Raw genomic sequence first — 16,314 nt, 5'->3', positions numbered from 1 at the left:
TGATACATTTATCTCACAGCAAAGCTGCGGCGCGCCATTGGCTTCGCCGGCAGTGACGTCGTTTCTCTCTGCCCGCAGAGCGTGCTCACAGCGATCTCTCTCCGACTGCGCAATAGTTTGAAAAATGTGTCCCTGTGTTTGATTAAATTAAATGTGCGGCCGGGGTGTCTAACTTGGTAATTGCAGCGCATAATCGCGTCATAAACACTATTGCAATGGGTCCATGACAGCTTCCGCTGTAAAAAAGAACAAATAAATAAACACGGAGTTTGTATCTCGCTGGATAGATTCTATATATGTTCAAGTCTCTTCCGATTATCCACAGCTCCTTAATTGTTACCCTGATGCCAGCGAAATGTGCGCGAAGCGACTGTGTATATGTGCAGTTGAACAAATTTGCATGATTCTATAATTCAGGGGTTCGATTTGCCCCTCCAATGGAGATATGTTAAATCAGTTTATTTTTTCTCATTGAAGAACGGCAAATACTCAGTGACACAAAACCAGGTAACCATGTTGGCATAAAAAAGGTTCAATGAGATGTGCCACATACACAGTGGCACACAGACAGTGAACGAAGCTGGTCCAACGATCATTTTGAAGCCACTTCCTTAACTATAGCATCCGGTGCGTTACGCGTAAAGCCATGGACTACCAAGTGAACCAAGTTGACGTGAAAGAAGCTACCTGTCGATAAAGAAACAAGCAGGGACACTGACAAACATGCAGCAAACTTCGAGAAAATCTCGAAGAATGCCAATTTTATTATAACTGAAATAGTCTGCTCTCGGTTTATCTAGCCAATCCCACATTTTCTTCCCACAGCACTTGCGCTCGATGCACCTGTCCGTCCGGCGAGAAGAAGTGCCATCTTCTCGGCAACAGGTGCGATTGTATCGATGGGAAATACTACATGCATGGTTCCGACGAATGTGTCCAAAATAAAGAGGACTGTAGATTGGTCAGCCCGGTCAGGTAAGACTCACATTTAAGTCTTTTACGAGCGTTTCAGTGACGTTGAATTTTGAAAAATTGAAGTTTTGAAGTTGAAAAAAGACGGTGCCACGTTGAAATGCAAGAAGAAACCATTCGAATTTTCTGTTTTTTTTTTCACCTCATGCGCTCGTTCCGCTCGCGCCTTCTCGGACTTCGCTGTCATCGGTGCGTCACCACATCGGCACTGCGACAGGGCGCCACGCTGCATAGACGGAGTCTGAGCTCTGGTGAAGGCGATGGGGGTAGCACAAAGTCCTTTGGTTGTCGCGGCTGACAGTGACGCTGCGGACGAATGTTGCACGGCCTCGTGGCGCAAAGTACGCGAAAGAAGCAAACGCGCATGTTGCAAGGTGAGGCGCGGTTGTGTCGTCAATGCTTGCGTCGCCGTGGCGGGGACGCCTTAAACCTGAGATGCGTTGAAAATGTGGTCGAGGCACGTGAGCTATACGCCCGGTGAGGTGCCGTTGGCGCTTTATTTTCGCGAGTGGTAATGGGTAAACCTCGCGCATGCTGTTTCGGCGTCATTGCGACCGGAAAGCGCGAAGGGGCCGTGCCGAAGCCTAGGCGAGGCCGTGCGGCGCTCGCAAGCTAACAGGAGCCTGGAAATGGAGACCGTGGACGATGCTGCTCACCCAGACGAGCTCTCAAGCAAGGGAACGTGGTTTATTCGGAGAAAAGGCCGTTTCACGCCCGAGCAAAGCGGCGCATCCGCCGTGCGGGAGCCGGCGGGGAGCGGTACGAGGCCCAACCCCCGGCTGGGGAATAAGCTGGCTGCAAGATCGGTCGAGAAGCAGCACGCGGAGGTTCCGGAAGGTGCTTAGAAAATTATTATTCGCCAGAAAGCAGGTATCAATTGCACCTTGGAGGAAGTTGGAAGATTGGGCATGCACGTCTACCTGGCCCAGGCAGCCGGGGTCCACACGGAGGCTGCAGACGAAGACGTACCATCACCAAACCTGACGCAGCAGTCGATCATGATAGCTACGCTAGATGCGGCACGCGCAAGCAAGTACGCTGCGATCACGGCCCTTCGCATCGGTGGATCGATGGTCGAGACAAAGGCGTATATTGCTATGCCGGAAAGCGGAGGAAAAGGAGTGATCCACGACGTCCCGCTGGATGCAACTCACGAGGAAATTCTCGATGCACTTAGAAGAAATAAGAAAAACCCATCGGTCATTGGAGTCAGAAGACTTGAGGCGAAATCCAAATCTGTATTGATCCTGTTTGAAGACTGGAAAGTGCCGATGCAAGTTTACCTCCGATGCTTCCCCACAGGCTGCGACCTACAAGAAAAAAAATCTAGATACAACAAAAAATATGAAGTGATGCGTCACCTGCGCAAAACTTGGACATCGGGCGGATGTTCGCCCGAACCCCAAAGACGTCAGATGTCGGGGGTGCTGAGCCGAAAACCCCGAACCAAATCACAGCTGCGAGCTTTGATGCTTGTTATACAAGAAAGCTCACCTCCTAGGCGACAAGTCCCGGGAGATATATCGCATGCCGTACATCATCAAGAAAATATTATGGAAGAAGAAGATAGAACAAGAGACGCTCCAGGTTCAAGCCCTAACTCAAGGCAAGCCCCGGGCCACCACCTCGGCATCTACTGAGGAGCACCGAGGCAGAACAAGGGATGCTACCAGAGACCAGGCGGGGCAGCAGTCGAGAGCGAGATCTAGCTCGAGACCCGGAAGGAGGTCCAATTCGTGGTCCGGAGGAGGCCGCCAGCAGACTTCAGCCAAGTGGCCTGCTGACCAGGGCCGGGGCCCCGCCTTGCCGCCCAGGGACTCCAAAGACCCGTGGGTAAAAAAGAAGAAAGAGGGAAATACCCACTTGGTAAGCTTTTGTAGCAAGGGCTCCCAGGCTGAAAAAGATGAGATTAGCTTATTTTAGAAAGAAATAGAGCAGCAGAAGAAAGCAAACATGAGGTTAGAACGATTGCTGAGGGAAACCCAAAATCAGCTGAGCGCGCTAAAAACAGAGCAGGCACCTGCAGAGGCTCCCGAAAAATGCAACACCCACATCACTCCTCCTGCTCCTGTGCCAGCTGCATCTGGTCAGGAGGAAGAGGATATGAATGTGGATTTTACGAGACAACCCCGTTCCAAACGTAATGCGGGGTAGACCGACCCGCTGGCGAGCTGTCAATAGAAAATTGAAACGTGGCTGATGAAAATGGACAAGGAGAACGAAACCACGAAAGCAGGACAGCTACAGAATGGAGGAGCAATTGCGCTATTACAGGCGCAAGTGAACCAACAATCTTGCAAGATAGACGCCCTATGTGCGTGGATGGATACCTTAGGCACGACAATGGCTAGGCTGTGCGAGAAAATCGGAGCCGTAGAAGCGATTCTTAATAGAAATGCATAAAAATTCGGTTAACAAAAATGCCTCCACATTCTGGCAGGGGAATTGTAAGGGGTACTAGAGGAAAAGAGCGTTGCTGCAAGAATACCTCGAGCTGCAGCAGGAAGCACCCGTAGCCATGGTCGTGCAGGAAACGGGAAAGGCCCCTGTTCGATTATCGTGGTACCAAAGCTTTGACAGCGGCAAGGGGCATAAATGCCGCGTCGCCGCCTTCGTAAAGCCAAACATTGCAACCGTTGTCGCTGACGTCCCCCCAGCGAGGCAGAGGCTGTCCTCGTTGAGATTATCACACGGAAGAAAAATAAAGATAGCATATTCCTGCTGAACGTCTACAGCACACCCAAGCAAAAGAAAATTACATTCATTACCTTATTCCGCAAAACACTCAAAGCCGCAGATCGGAGACCTCTCATCATTAAGGGAGACTTCAACGCGACTCACGAGGAATGGGGATATGCATACAGGGACCCCAAAGGTAGACGAATATGGGAAGGTATACAAACGCTAGGGGTTACTCTACATACTGGCGCATGCGTCCCTACGCGCACAGACAACAGTATATTCAGGGACAAAGCACCCGGCCTCACGATAAGCCATATGGCGGGAACAGTAACATGGAAAAGCACAGGACAAAATCTAGGCATGACCACTTTATTATTTCGCTCACGCTAGGAAAAGGCGTCAAAACACGCCTCATCAAACAACCGAAATTAACGGAGTGGGATAAATTCAGAGAGATAAGAAAGGAGGCCTCACTGCCGGTCGATTTCTACAACATCGAGGAGTGGACACACCTCCTTAAAACGCATATAGGGGAGGCGACTACAACTATAGAGGATGAGCACGCACCCCCAGCACTAGACAGCAAACTGAAGAACATGTGGAGCCGAAAGAGTAACCTGGAGAAAAGACTCGAGGCACAAAGATGGAACAGGAATATCCGGCGCGAACTAGCCATACTCAACAAAGAAATAGAAACATATGCGATTAAGCTCAACTAGCAGAATTGGTACAGCAAGTGCGATGAGATGGAAGCCAATATGAGTCTCTCCATAACATGGAGCCTTCTCAGACATCTAATCGACCCTAGTAAATCAAAAATACAAGCTAGTACAAAGCAGGTAAGAGCGAGGCATGGCTTTGTTGGCACAGATGACGAGCTCATTAGCGAGCTCCAAGAGACTTATCTTGGAAAAGCAGAGAGCGAGGTGTTTAAGGACTACGAGGGACCTCCCAATCAAGATCTCGATTCTCCCATCACTACGACCGAGGTTAGAGCAGAGATTCATAACCTCAGAAAGAGATCCGCCCCCGGTCCGGACGGGATAACAAACACAGTTGTTCGGAATCTAGACGATGAATCCATCATTGCATTAACCAAATTTCTGAACCAGGTGTGTGAGAAAGGAGAACTCCTAAAAACATGGAAGCAGGCGGACGTAGTCTTAATTCCCAAGCCAGGCAACGTACCCGGCTTGAACAACATGCGACCAATCTCCGTCACCTCGTTTGTGAAGAAATTGATGGAGCATGTTGTTCAAACGAGACTGACCAGGTACACGGAGGAGAATGATCTCTCGACGCTTCAAATGGTTGGATTCAGGCCAGGGCACAGTACACAAGATGTCATGGTCAGACTTAAGCATGATATCCTAGACCGATACGACTCAACTGACACCAGGGCGATCCTAGGTCTCGACCTCACCAAGGCATTTGACAACGTTAGCCCTAAGGGTATCTTGGTAGGCCTCGAAGAGGCAGGTGTAGGACACAGGGTAAATGCATACCTCAAAGACTTTCTGTCACAGAGGGAGGCGAATATAAAATTTCTGGATGTAAAATCCCCTCCCATCACACTTGGGAGCAAGGGAACTCCGCAAGGGTCGGTGCTCCTCACCCTTCCTATTCAACATAGCGATGAGTGGTGTCCCGGCAGAACTCAATAGGATTAAATCGATTAAATTTAGCATGTACGCGGATGATATCAACCTCTGGGTTAACACTGGGAGTGACGCAGCCATCGAACCGAAACTACAGATAGCGTATTGTGGAAGAGTATGCGGCCAGCAGAGGCTTGGCGTGCTCGCTACCGAAATCGGAGCTGTTAATCATTGAGCCTAAACATCAAAGGGGACACGCTGGAAGCAGCAGACCCATCACTATTTTCGTAAACGGAAATGAGGTTCCCAAGGTGAATGAAATAAGAATTCTTGGCCTGTATTATCCAGAGAAATGGATGCAAACTCACGACGATCAAAAAGCTAGAAGGATACGCGGCGCAGGTCACGGGCATATTTAGTAAAATTTCGCTCGAAGGCAGGGGCCTCATAGAGATCAGCCTCCTCAGGCTCATGCAAGCCTTCATTACCAGCCGTAAAGCGTATGCCACACCGTATCTTGTGTTTCAACGAGAAGAAAAGGATAAAATAGATGCGATCATTAGGAAAAGCGTTAAGAGAGCCATAGGGCTCCCTGACTCGACCTCGACAGACCTCCTCCTCAAAATAGGGGTTCACAACACGCTAGTTAAACTCACTGAGGCAGTTCGAGTGTCTCAGTTGGAAAGATTATGCCAGTCTAAAACAGGGAGCAAAATCATGGAATGGTAGGAATTCAATGCGACAGGGGTGCCCCGACTGACAAGAAATACATTCCGTTGGACGTGCGTAAACGCTTCTGAATCGCCCCACTACCTAAACATATGCATCCTATCTACAACAAAGAGAGGACAGCTCACAGGGCTGAGGCTCTAGTAAACAGACTTAAAAACACACCGGCTCATAACGTTGCGTACGTGGATGCACTTGCGGCAGAGACGCGGCTGCGTTATCGACGGTGGTTGATGGCGACGGGTGCGTTCAGATAGCGTGCTCCACGTGCACGAGGGACGCCTGTACAGCCGAGGAGGTTGCAGTTGCGCTCACTTGTGAGGGTACAAAAGCGGGAGTAATATTATGCGATAACAAATTAGCTATCCGAAATTTTAACAAAGGGAGAATCTCGGAAGAAGTCCTCCACATTCCACTCAAAAACCCTCCCAGGAGGGACATAACTTTTGTTTGGGTAACGGCCCCTGAAGAAGTCCAAGGCAACGAAGCCGCTCACCAGCTCGCCCGAGCACTCTACCACCGGGCAACTCCAGAGCAACCAGTTCCAGGGATAAAAGATAGCATGATCAGGTACAGAGAAATTGTCGATCACTACAAAGCCGAAAGAAGAATCTTTCCGCTTCCGCATAGGTCTCTATCTCTGGAGGACGCTAGCATTTGGCGACGCCTCCAGTGAAACAATTATACATCACCACATTGGATCTACTTAACACAGACGAGGGACTATAACGATGCCCTCTGCAAAATTTGTAAGCAAAAAGATACGCTAGACCATATAATATGGGAGCGTGCTGGCTCCCCAGGGGCCAAGGAAAACATTGACATTAGAGAAGCCTGGGAGGCCTTGCTCCAGAGCGAGGCTGAAGACGACCAGCGTCGAGCAATCCGCCTGGCCGTTGAGCCGTGAAGACTCACCGTCCTCAACTCGCGGGGACTGCTTAGTCCTCCCCCCTTACCTACGTGTAGGGTATGAGGCGGGCACCCCAGCTCGATGGAACAATGAAGTTTTCAATCAATCAATCAATCAGTCAAAATTTCTCGTTGGGTTGGCATAGAAATGCTTGCACATATAGAACGGATACATTGATCTACGTGTCATTCATGGGAAGAGACACAGTGGGGAACGGGGTTTCAGGCAACATCATGATGATACATTTATCTCACAGCAAAGCTGGGGCGCGCCATTGGCTTCGCCGGCAGTGACGTCGTTTCTCTCTCCCCGCAGAGCGTGCTCACAGCGATCTCTCTCCGACTGCGCAATAGTTTGAAAAATGTGTCCCTGTGTTTGATTAAATTAAATGTGCGGCCGGGGTGTTTAACTTGGTAATTGCAGCGCATAATCGCGTCATAAACACTATTGCAATGGGTCCATGACAGCTTCCGCTGTAAAAAAGAACAAATAAATAAACACGGAGTTTGTATCTCGCTGGATAGATTCTATATATGTTCAAGTCTCTTCCGATTATCCACAGCTCCTTAATTGTTACCCTGATGCCAGCGAAATGTGCGCGAAGCGACTGTGTATATGTGCAGTTGAACAAATTTGCATGATTCTATAATTCAGGGGTTCGATTTGCCCCTCCAATGGAGATATGTTAAATCAGTTTATTTTTTTCTCATTGAAGAACGGCAAATACTCAGTGACACAAAACCAGGTAACCATGTTGGCATAAAAAAGGTTCAATGAGAAGTGCCACATACACAGTGGCACACAGACAGTGAACGAAGCTGGTCCAACGATCATTTTGAAGCCACTTCCTTAACTATAGCATCCGGTGCGTTACGCGTAAAGCCATGGACTACCAAGTGAACCAAGTTGACGTGAAAGAAGCTACCTGTCGATAAACAAACAAGCAGGGACACTGACAAACATGCAGCAAACTTCGAGAAAATCTCGAAGAATGCCAATTTTATTATAACTGAAATAGTCTGCTCTCGGTTTATCTAGCCAATCCCACATTTTCTTCCCACAGCACTTGCGCTCGATGCACCTGTCCGCCCGGCGAGAGGAAGTGCAATCTTCTCGGCAACAAGTGCGATTGTATCGATGGGAAATACTACATGCATGGTTCCGACGAATGTGTCCAAAATAAAGAGGACTGTAGATTCGTCAGCCCGGTGAGGTAAGACTCCCGTTTAAGTCTGTTACGAGCGTGGCAGTGACGTTTATTCTTGAAAAATTGAAGTTGAAGAAAATTGAAAAAGAAGCAAACGCGCACGTTGCAAGGTGAGGCGCGGTTGTGTCGTCAATGCTTGCGTTGCCGGGGCGGGGACGCCTGAAACGTGAGATGCGTTGAAAATGTGGTCGAGGCACGTGAGCTATACGCCCGGTGAGGTGCCGTCGGCGCTTTATTTTCGCGAGTGGTAATGGGTAAACCTCGCGCATGCTGTTTCGGCGTCATTGCGACCGGAAAGCGCGAAGGGGCCGTGCCGAAGCCTAGGCGAGGCCGTGCGGCGCTCGCAAGCTAACAGGAGCCTGGAAATGGAGACCGTGGACGATGCTGCTCACCCGGACGAGCTCTCAAGCAAGGGAACGTGGTTTATTCGGAGAAAAGGCCGTTTCACGCCCGAGCAAAGCGACGCATCCGCCGTGCGCGAGCCGGCGGGGAGCGGTACGAGGCCCAACCCCCGGCTGGGGAGTAAGCTGGCTGCAAGATCGGTCGAGAAGCAGCACGCGGAGGTTCCGGAAGGTGCTTAGAAAATTATTATTCGCCAGAAAGCAGGTATCAATCGCACCTTGGAGGAAGTTGGAAGATTGGGCATGCACGTCTACCTGGCCCAGGCAGCCGGGGTCCACCCGGAGGCTGCAGACGAAGACGTACCATCACCAAACCTGACGCAGCAGTTGATCATGTACTACGCTAGATGCGGCACGCGCAAGCAAGTACGCTGCGATCACGGCCCTTCGCATCGGTGGATCGATGGTCGAGAGACAGGCGTATATTGCTATGCCGGAAAGCGTAGGAAATGGAGTGATCCACGAAGTCCCGCTGGATGCAACTCACGAGGAAATTCACGATGCACTTAGAAGAAATAAGAAAAACCCATCGATCATTGGAGTCAGAAGACTTGAGGTGAAATCCAAATCTGTATTGATCCTGTTTGAAGACTGGAAAGTGCCGATGCAAGTTTACCTCCGATGCTTCCCCACACGCCGCTTCCTCTACAAGAAAAAATATGAAGTATGCGTCACCTGCGGAAAACTTGGACATCGGGCGGATGTTTGCCCGAACTCCAATGACGTCAGATGTCGAGGGTGCGGAGCCCAAAACCCCGAACCAAATCACAGCTGCGAGCATCGATGCTTGCTATGCAAGAAAGCCCACCTCCTAGTCGACAACATGTGCCGGGAGTTATATCGCATGCCGTACATCATCAAGAAAAAATTACGCAAGAAGAAGATAGAACAAGGGAAGCTACAGGTGCAAGCCCCAACTCAAAGCAAGCCCCAGGCCACCACCTCGGCACCTAGAGAGGAGCACCGAGGCAGAGCAAGGGATGCTACCAGAGACCAGGCGGGGCAGCAGTCGAGAGCGAGATCTAGCTCGAGACCCGGAAGGAGGTCCAATTCGTGGTCCGGAGGAGGCCGCCAGCAGACTTCAGCCAAGTGGCCTGCTGACCAGGGCCGGGGACCTGCTAACCAGGTCCGGGGACCCGGCTTGCCGCCCAGGGACCTCAAGGACCCCTGGGGAAAAATGTAGAAAGAGGAAAATGCCCACTTGGTAAGCTTTGGTAGCAAGGGCTCCCAGGCTGAAAAAGATGAGATTAGCATACTTAACAAAGAAATACAGGAGCAGAAGAAAGCAAACATGAGGTTAGAACGATTGCTGCGGGAAGCCCAAAATCAGCTGAGCGCGCTAAAAACAGAGCAGGTACCTGCCGAGGCTCCCAAAAAATGCAACACCCACATCACTCCTCCTGCTCCTGTGCCAGCTGTATCTGGTCAGGAGGAAGAGGATATGAATGTGGATTTTACGAGACAACCCCCTTCCAAACGTAAGGCGGGGGAGACCGGCCCGCTGGCGAGCGGCAAAAGAAAATTGAAACGTGGCTGATGAAATTGTACAAGGAGAACAAAGCCATGAAAGCAGGACAGCTACAGAATGGAGGAGCAATTGCGCTATTACAGGCGCAAGTGAAACCACAATCTTGCAAGATAGACGCCCTATGTGCGTGGATGGATACCTTAGGCACGACAATGGCTAGGCTGTGCGAGAAAATCGGAGCCGTAGAAGCGATTCTTAATAGAAATGCATAAAAATTCGGTTAACAAAAATGCCTCCACATTCTGGCAGGGGAATTGTAAGGGGTACTAGAGGAAAAGAGCGTTGCTGCAAGAATACCTCGAGCTGCAGCAGGAAGCACCCGTAGCCATGGTCGTGCAGGAAACGGGAAAGGCCCCTGTTCGATTATCGTGGTACCAAAGCTTTGACAGCGGCAAGGGGCATAAATGCCGCGTCGCCGCCTTCGTAAAGCCAAACATTGCAACCGTTGTCGCTGACGTCTCCCCCAGCGAGGCAGAGGCTGTCCTCGTTGAGATTATCACACGGAAGAAAAATAAAGATAGCATATTCCTGCTGAACGTCTACAGCACACCCAAGCAAAAGAAAATTACATTCATTACCTTATTCCGCAAAACACTCAAAGCCGCAGATCGGAGACCTCTCATCATTAAGGGAGACTTCAACGCGACTCACGAGGAATGGGGATATACATACAGGGACCCCAAAGGTAGACGAATATGGGAAGGTATACAAACGCTAGGGCTTACTCTACATACTGGCGCATGCGTCCCTACGCGCACAGACAACAGTATATTCAGGGACAAAGCACCCGGCCTCACGATAAGCCATATGGCGGGAACAGTAACATGGAAAAGCACAGGACAAAATCTAGGCATGACCACTTTATTATTTCGCTCACGCTAGGAAAAGGCGTCAAAACACGCCTCATCAAACAACCGAAATTAACGGAGTGGGATAAATTCAGAGAGATAAGAAAGGAGGCCTCACTGCCGGTCGATTTCTACAACATCGAGGAGTGGACACACCTCCTTAAAACGCATATAGGGGAGGCGACTACAACTATAGAGGATGAGCACGCACCCCCAGCACTAGACAGCAAACTGAAGAACATGTGGAGCCGAAAGAGTAACCTGGAGAAAAGACTCGAGGCACAAAGATGGAACAGGAATATCCGGCGCGAACTAGCCATACTCAACAAAGAAATAGAAACATATGCGATTAAGCTCAACTAGCAGAATTGGTACAGCAAGTGCGATGAGATGGAAGCCAATATGAGTCTCTCCATAACATGGAGCCTTCTCAGACATCTAATCGACCCTAGTAAATCAAAAATACAAGCTAGTACAAAGCAGGTAAGAGCGAGGCATGGCTTTGTTGGCACAGATGACGAGCTCATTAGCGAGCTCCAAGAGACTTATCTTGGAAAAGCAGAGAGCGAGGTGTTTAAGGACTACGAGGGACCTCCCAATCAAGATCTCGATTCTCCCATCACTACGACCGAGGTTAGAGCAGAGATTCATAACCTCAGAAAGAGATCCGCCCCCGGTCCGGACGGGATAACAAACACAGCTGTTCGGAATCTAGACGATGAATCCATCATTGCATAAACCAAATTTCTGAACCAGGTGTGTGAGAAAGGAGAACTCCTAAAAACATGGAAGCAGGCGGACGTAGTCTTAATTCCCAAGCCAGGCAACGTACCCGGCTTGAACAACATGCGACCAATCTCCGTCACCTCGTTTGTGAAGAAATTGATGGAGCATGTTGTTCAAACGAGACTGACCAGGTACACGGAGGAGAATGATCTCTCGACGCTTCAAATGGTTGGATTCAGGCCAGGGCACAGTACACAAGATGTCATGGTCAGACTTAAGCATGATATCCTAGACCGATACGACTCAACTGACACCAGGGCGATCCTAGGTCTCGACCTCACCAAGGCATTTGACAACGTTAGCCCTAAGGGTATCTTGGTAGGCCTCGAAGAGGCAGGTGTAGGACACAGGGTAAATGCATACCTCAAAGACTTTCTGTCACAGAGGGAGGCGAATATAAAATTTCTGGATGTAAAATCCCCTCCCATCACACTTGGGAGCAAGGGAACTCCGCAAGGGTCGGTGCTCCTCACCCTTCCTATTCAACATAGCGATGAGTGGTGTCCCGGCAGAACTCAATAGGATTAAATCGATTAAATTTAGCATGTACGCGGATGATATCAACCTCTGGGTTAACACTGGGAGTGACACAGCCATCGAACCGAAACTACAGATAGCGTATTGTGGAAGAGTATGCGGCCAGCAGAGGCTTGGCGTGCTCGCTACCGAAATCGGAGCTGTTAATCATTGAGCCAAAACATCAAAGGGGACACGCTGGAAGCAGCAGACCCATCACTATTTTCGTAAACGGAAATGAGGTTCCCAAGGTGCACGAAATAAGAATTCTGGGCATGTATATCCAGAGTAATGGATGCAAACTCACGACGATCAAAAAGCTAGAAGGATACGCGGCGCAGGTCACGGGCATATTTAGTAAAATTTCGCTCGAAGGCAGGGGCCTCATAGAGATCAGCCTCCTCAGGCTCATGCAAGCCTTCATTACCAGCCGTAAAGCGTATGCCACACCGTATCTTGTGTTTCAACGAGAAGAAAAGGATAAAATAGATGCGATCATTAGGAAAAGCGTTAAGAGAGCCATAGGGCTCCCTGACTCGACCTCGACAGACCTCCTCCTCAAAATAGGGGTTCACAACACGCTAGTTGAACTCACTGAGGCAGTTCGAGTGTCTCAGTTGGAAAGATTATGCCAGTCTAAAACAGGGAGCAAAATCATGGAATGGGTAGGAATTCAATGCGACAGGGGTGCGCCGACTGACAAGAAAGACATTCCGTTGGACGTGCGTAAACGCTTCTGAATCGCCCCCCTACCTAAACATATGCATCCTATCTACAACAAAGAGACAACAGCTCACAGGGCTGAGGCTCTAGTAAACAGACTTAAAAACACACCGGCTCATAACGTTGCGTACGTGGATGCACTTGCGGCAGAGACGCGGCTGCGTTATCGACGGTGGTTGATGGCGACGGGTGCGTTCAGATAGCGTGCTCCACGTGCACGAGGGACGCCTGTACAGCCGAAGAGGTTGCAGTTGCGCTCACTTGTGAGGGTACAAAAGCGGGAGTAATATTATGCGATAACAAATTAGCTATCCGAAATTTTAACAAAGGGAGAATCTCGGAAGAAGTCCTCCACATTCCACTCAAAAACCCTCCCAGGAGGGACATAACTTTTGTTTGGGTAACGGCCCCTGAAGAAGTCCAAGGCAACGAAGCCGCTCACCAGCTCGCCCGAGCACTCTACCACCGGGCAACTCTAGAGCAACCAGTTCCAGGGATAAAAGATAGCATGATCAGGTACAGAGAAATTGTCGATCACTACAAAGCCGAAAGAAGAATCTTTCCGCTTCCGCATAGGTCTCTATCTCTGGAGGACGCTAGCATTTGGCGACGCCTCCAGTGAAACAATTATACATCACCACATTGGATCTACTTAACACAGACGAGGGACTATAACGATGCCCTCTGCAAAATTTGTAAGCAAAAAGATACGCTAGACCATATAATATGGGAGCGTGCTGGCTCCCCAGGGGCCAAGGAAAACATTGACATTAGAGAAGCCTGGGAGGCCTTGCTCCAGAGCGAGGCTGAAGACGACCAGCGTCGAGCAATCCGCCTGGCCGTTGAGCCGTGAAGACTCACCGTCCTCAACTCGCGGGGACTGCTTAGTCCTCCCCCCTTACCTACGTGTAGGGTATGAGGCGGGCACCCCAGCTCGATGGAACAATGAAGTTTTCAATCAATCAATCAATCAGTCAAAGTTTCTCGTTGGGTTGGCATAGAAATGCTTGCACATATAGAACAGATACATTGATCTACGTGTCATTCATGGGAAGAGACACAGTGGGGAACGGGGTTTCAGGCAACATCATGATGATACATTTATCTCACAGCAAAGCTGGGGCGCGCCATTGGCTTCGCCGGCAGTGACGTCGTTTCTCTCTCCCCGCAGAGCGTGCTCACAGCGATCTCTCTCCGACTGCGCAATAGTTTGAAAAATGTGTCCCTGTGTTTGATTAAATTAAATGTGCGGCCGGGGTGTCTAACTTGGTAATTGCAGCGCATAATCGCGTCATAAACACTATTGCAATGGGTCCATGACAGCTTCCGCTGTAAAAAAGAACAAATAAATAAACACGGAGTTTGTATCTCGCTGGATAGATTCTATATATGTTCAAGTCTCTTCCGATTATCCACAGCTCCTTAATTGTTACCCTGATGCCAGCGAAATGTGCGCGAAGCGACTGTGTATATGTGCAGTTGAACAAATTTGCATGATTCTATAATTCAGGGGTTCGATTTGCCCCTCCAATGGAGATATGTTAAATCAGTTTATTTTTTTCTCATTGAAGAACGGCAAATACTCAGTGACACAAAACCAGGTAACCATGTTGGCATAAAAAAGGTTCAATGAGAAGTGCCACATACACAGTGGCACACAGACAGTGAACGAAGCTGGTCCAACGATCATTTTGAAGCCACTTCCTTAACTATAGCATCCGGTGCGTTACGCGTAAAGCCATGGACTACCAAGTTGACGTGAAAGAAGCTACCTGTCGATAAACAAACAAGCAGGGACACTGACAAACATGCAGCAAACTTCGAGAAAATCTCGAAGAATGCCAATTTTATTATAACTGAAATAGTCTGCTCTCGGTTTATCTAGCCAATCCCACATTTTCTTCCCACAGCACTTGCGCTCGATGCACCTGTCCGTCCGGCGAGAAGAAGTGCCATCTTCTCGGCAACAGGTGCGATTGTATCGATGGGAAATACTACATGCATGGTTCCGACGAATGTGTCCAAAATAAAGAGGACTGTAGATTGGTCAGCCCGGTCAGGTAAGACTCCCATTTAAGTCTTTTACGAGCGTTTCAGTGACGTTGAATTTTGAAAAATTGAAGTTTTGAAGTTGAAAAAAGACGGTGCCACGTTGAAATGCAAGAAGAAACTATTCGAATTTTCTGTTTTTTTTTCTCCTCATGCGCTCGTTCCGCTCGCGCCTTCTCGGACTTCGCTGTCATCGGTGCGTCACCACATCGGCACTGCGACAGGGCGCCACGCTGCATAGACGGAGTCTGAGCTCTGGTGAAGGCGATGGGGGTAGCACAAAGTCCTTTGGTTGTCGCGGCTGACAGTGACGCTGCGGACGAATGTTGCACGGCCTCGTGGCGCAAAGTACGCGAAAGAAGCAAACGCGCATGTTGCAAGGTGAGGCGTGGTTGTGTCGTCAATGCTTGCGTCGCCGTGGCGGGGACGCCTTAAACCTGAGATGCGTTGAAAATGTGGTCGAGGCACGTGAGCTATACGCCCGGTGAGGTGCCGTCGGCGCTTTATTTTCGCGAGTGGTAATGGGTAAACCTCGCGCATGCTGTTTCGGCGTCATTGCGACCGGAAAGCGCGAAGGGGCCGTGCCGAAGCCTAGGCGAGGCCGTGCGGCGCTCGCAAGCTAACAGGAGCCTGGAAATGGAGACCGTGGACGATGCTGCTCACCCGGACGAGCTCTCAAGCAAGGGAACGTGGTTTATCCGGAGAAAAGGCCGTTTCACGCCCGAGCAAAACGACGCATCCGCCGTGCGCGAGCCGGCGGGGAGCGGTACGAGGCCCAACCCCCGGCTGGGGAATAAGCTGGCTGCAAGATCGGTCGAGAAGCAGCACGCGGAGGTTCCGGAAGGTGCTTAGAAAATTATTATTCGCCAGAAAGCAGGTATCAATCGCACCTTGGAGGAAGTTGGAAGATTGGGCATGCACGTCTACCTGGCCCAGGCAGCCGGGGTCCACCCGGAGGCTGCAGACGAAGACGTACCATCACCAAACCTGACGCAGCAGTTGATCATGTACTACGCTAGATGCGGCACGCGCAAGCAAGTACGCTGCGATCACGGCCCTTCGCATCGGTGGATCGATGGTCGAGAGACAGGCGTATATTGCTATGCCGGAAAGCGTAGGAAATGGAGTGATCCACGAAGTCCCGCTGGATGCAACTCACGAGGAAATTCACGATGCACTTAGAAGAAATAAGAAAAACCCATCGATCATTGGAGTCAGAAGACTTGAGGTGAAATCCAAATCTGTATTGATCCTGTTTGAAGACTGGAAAGTGCCGATGCAAGTTTACCTCCGATGCTTCCCCACACGCCGCTTCCTCTACAAGAAAAAATATGAAGTATGCGTCACCTGCGGAAAACTTGGACA

General features: G+C 49.9%; 1 protein-coding gene across 6 annotated transcripts in view; it reads left to right on the top strand.

Annotated features, from left to right (window-relative positions):
* The first annotated feature begins 749 nt into the window (after positions 1 to 749).
* LOC142590340 (uncharacterized) overlaps positions 750 to 16,314 on the top strand; it is a 139,960-nt gene continuing 124,395 nt past the window's right edge. For 2 of the 6 annotated variants that reach the window (XM_075702396.1, XM_075702393.1), the window contains exons 1-3: positions 750 to 975; positions 7,955 to 8,104; positions 14,811 to 14,960. In XM_075702396.1, the coding sequence (XP_075558511.1) occupies positions 914 to 975; positions 7,955 to 8,104; positions 14,811 to 14,960 (362 nt within the window). In that variant the 5' untranslated portion in view covers positions 750 to 913. The remainder of the gene's footprint in view (positions 976 to 7,954; positions 8,105 to 14,810; positions 14,961 to 16,314) is intronic. The other 4 variants (XM_075702395.1, XM_075702391.1, XM_075702390.1 and 1 more) reach the window with 3 other exon arrangements.

Source organism: Dermacentor variabilis, chromosome 8, assembly GCF_050947875.1.
Source record: "Dermacentor variabilis isolate Ectoservices chromosome 8, ASM5094787v1, whole genome shotgun sequence".
Taxonomy (NCBI): Eukaryota; Metazoa; Arthropoda; class Arachnida; order Ixodida; family Ixodidae; genus Dermacentor; species Dermacentor variabilis.
This window is presented reverse-complemented; position numbering and strand designations above follow the sequence as displayed.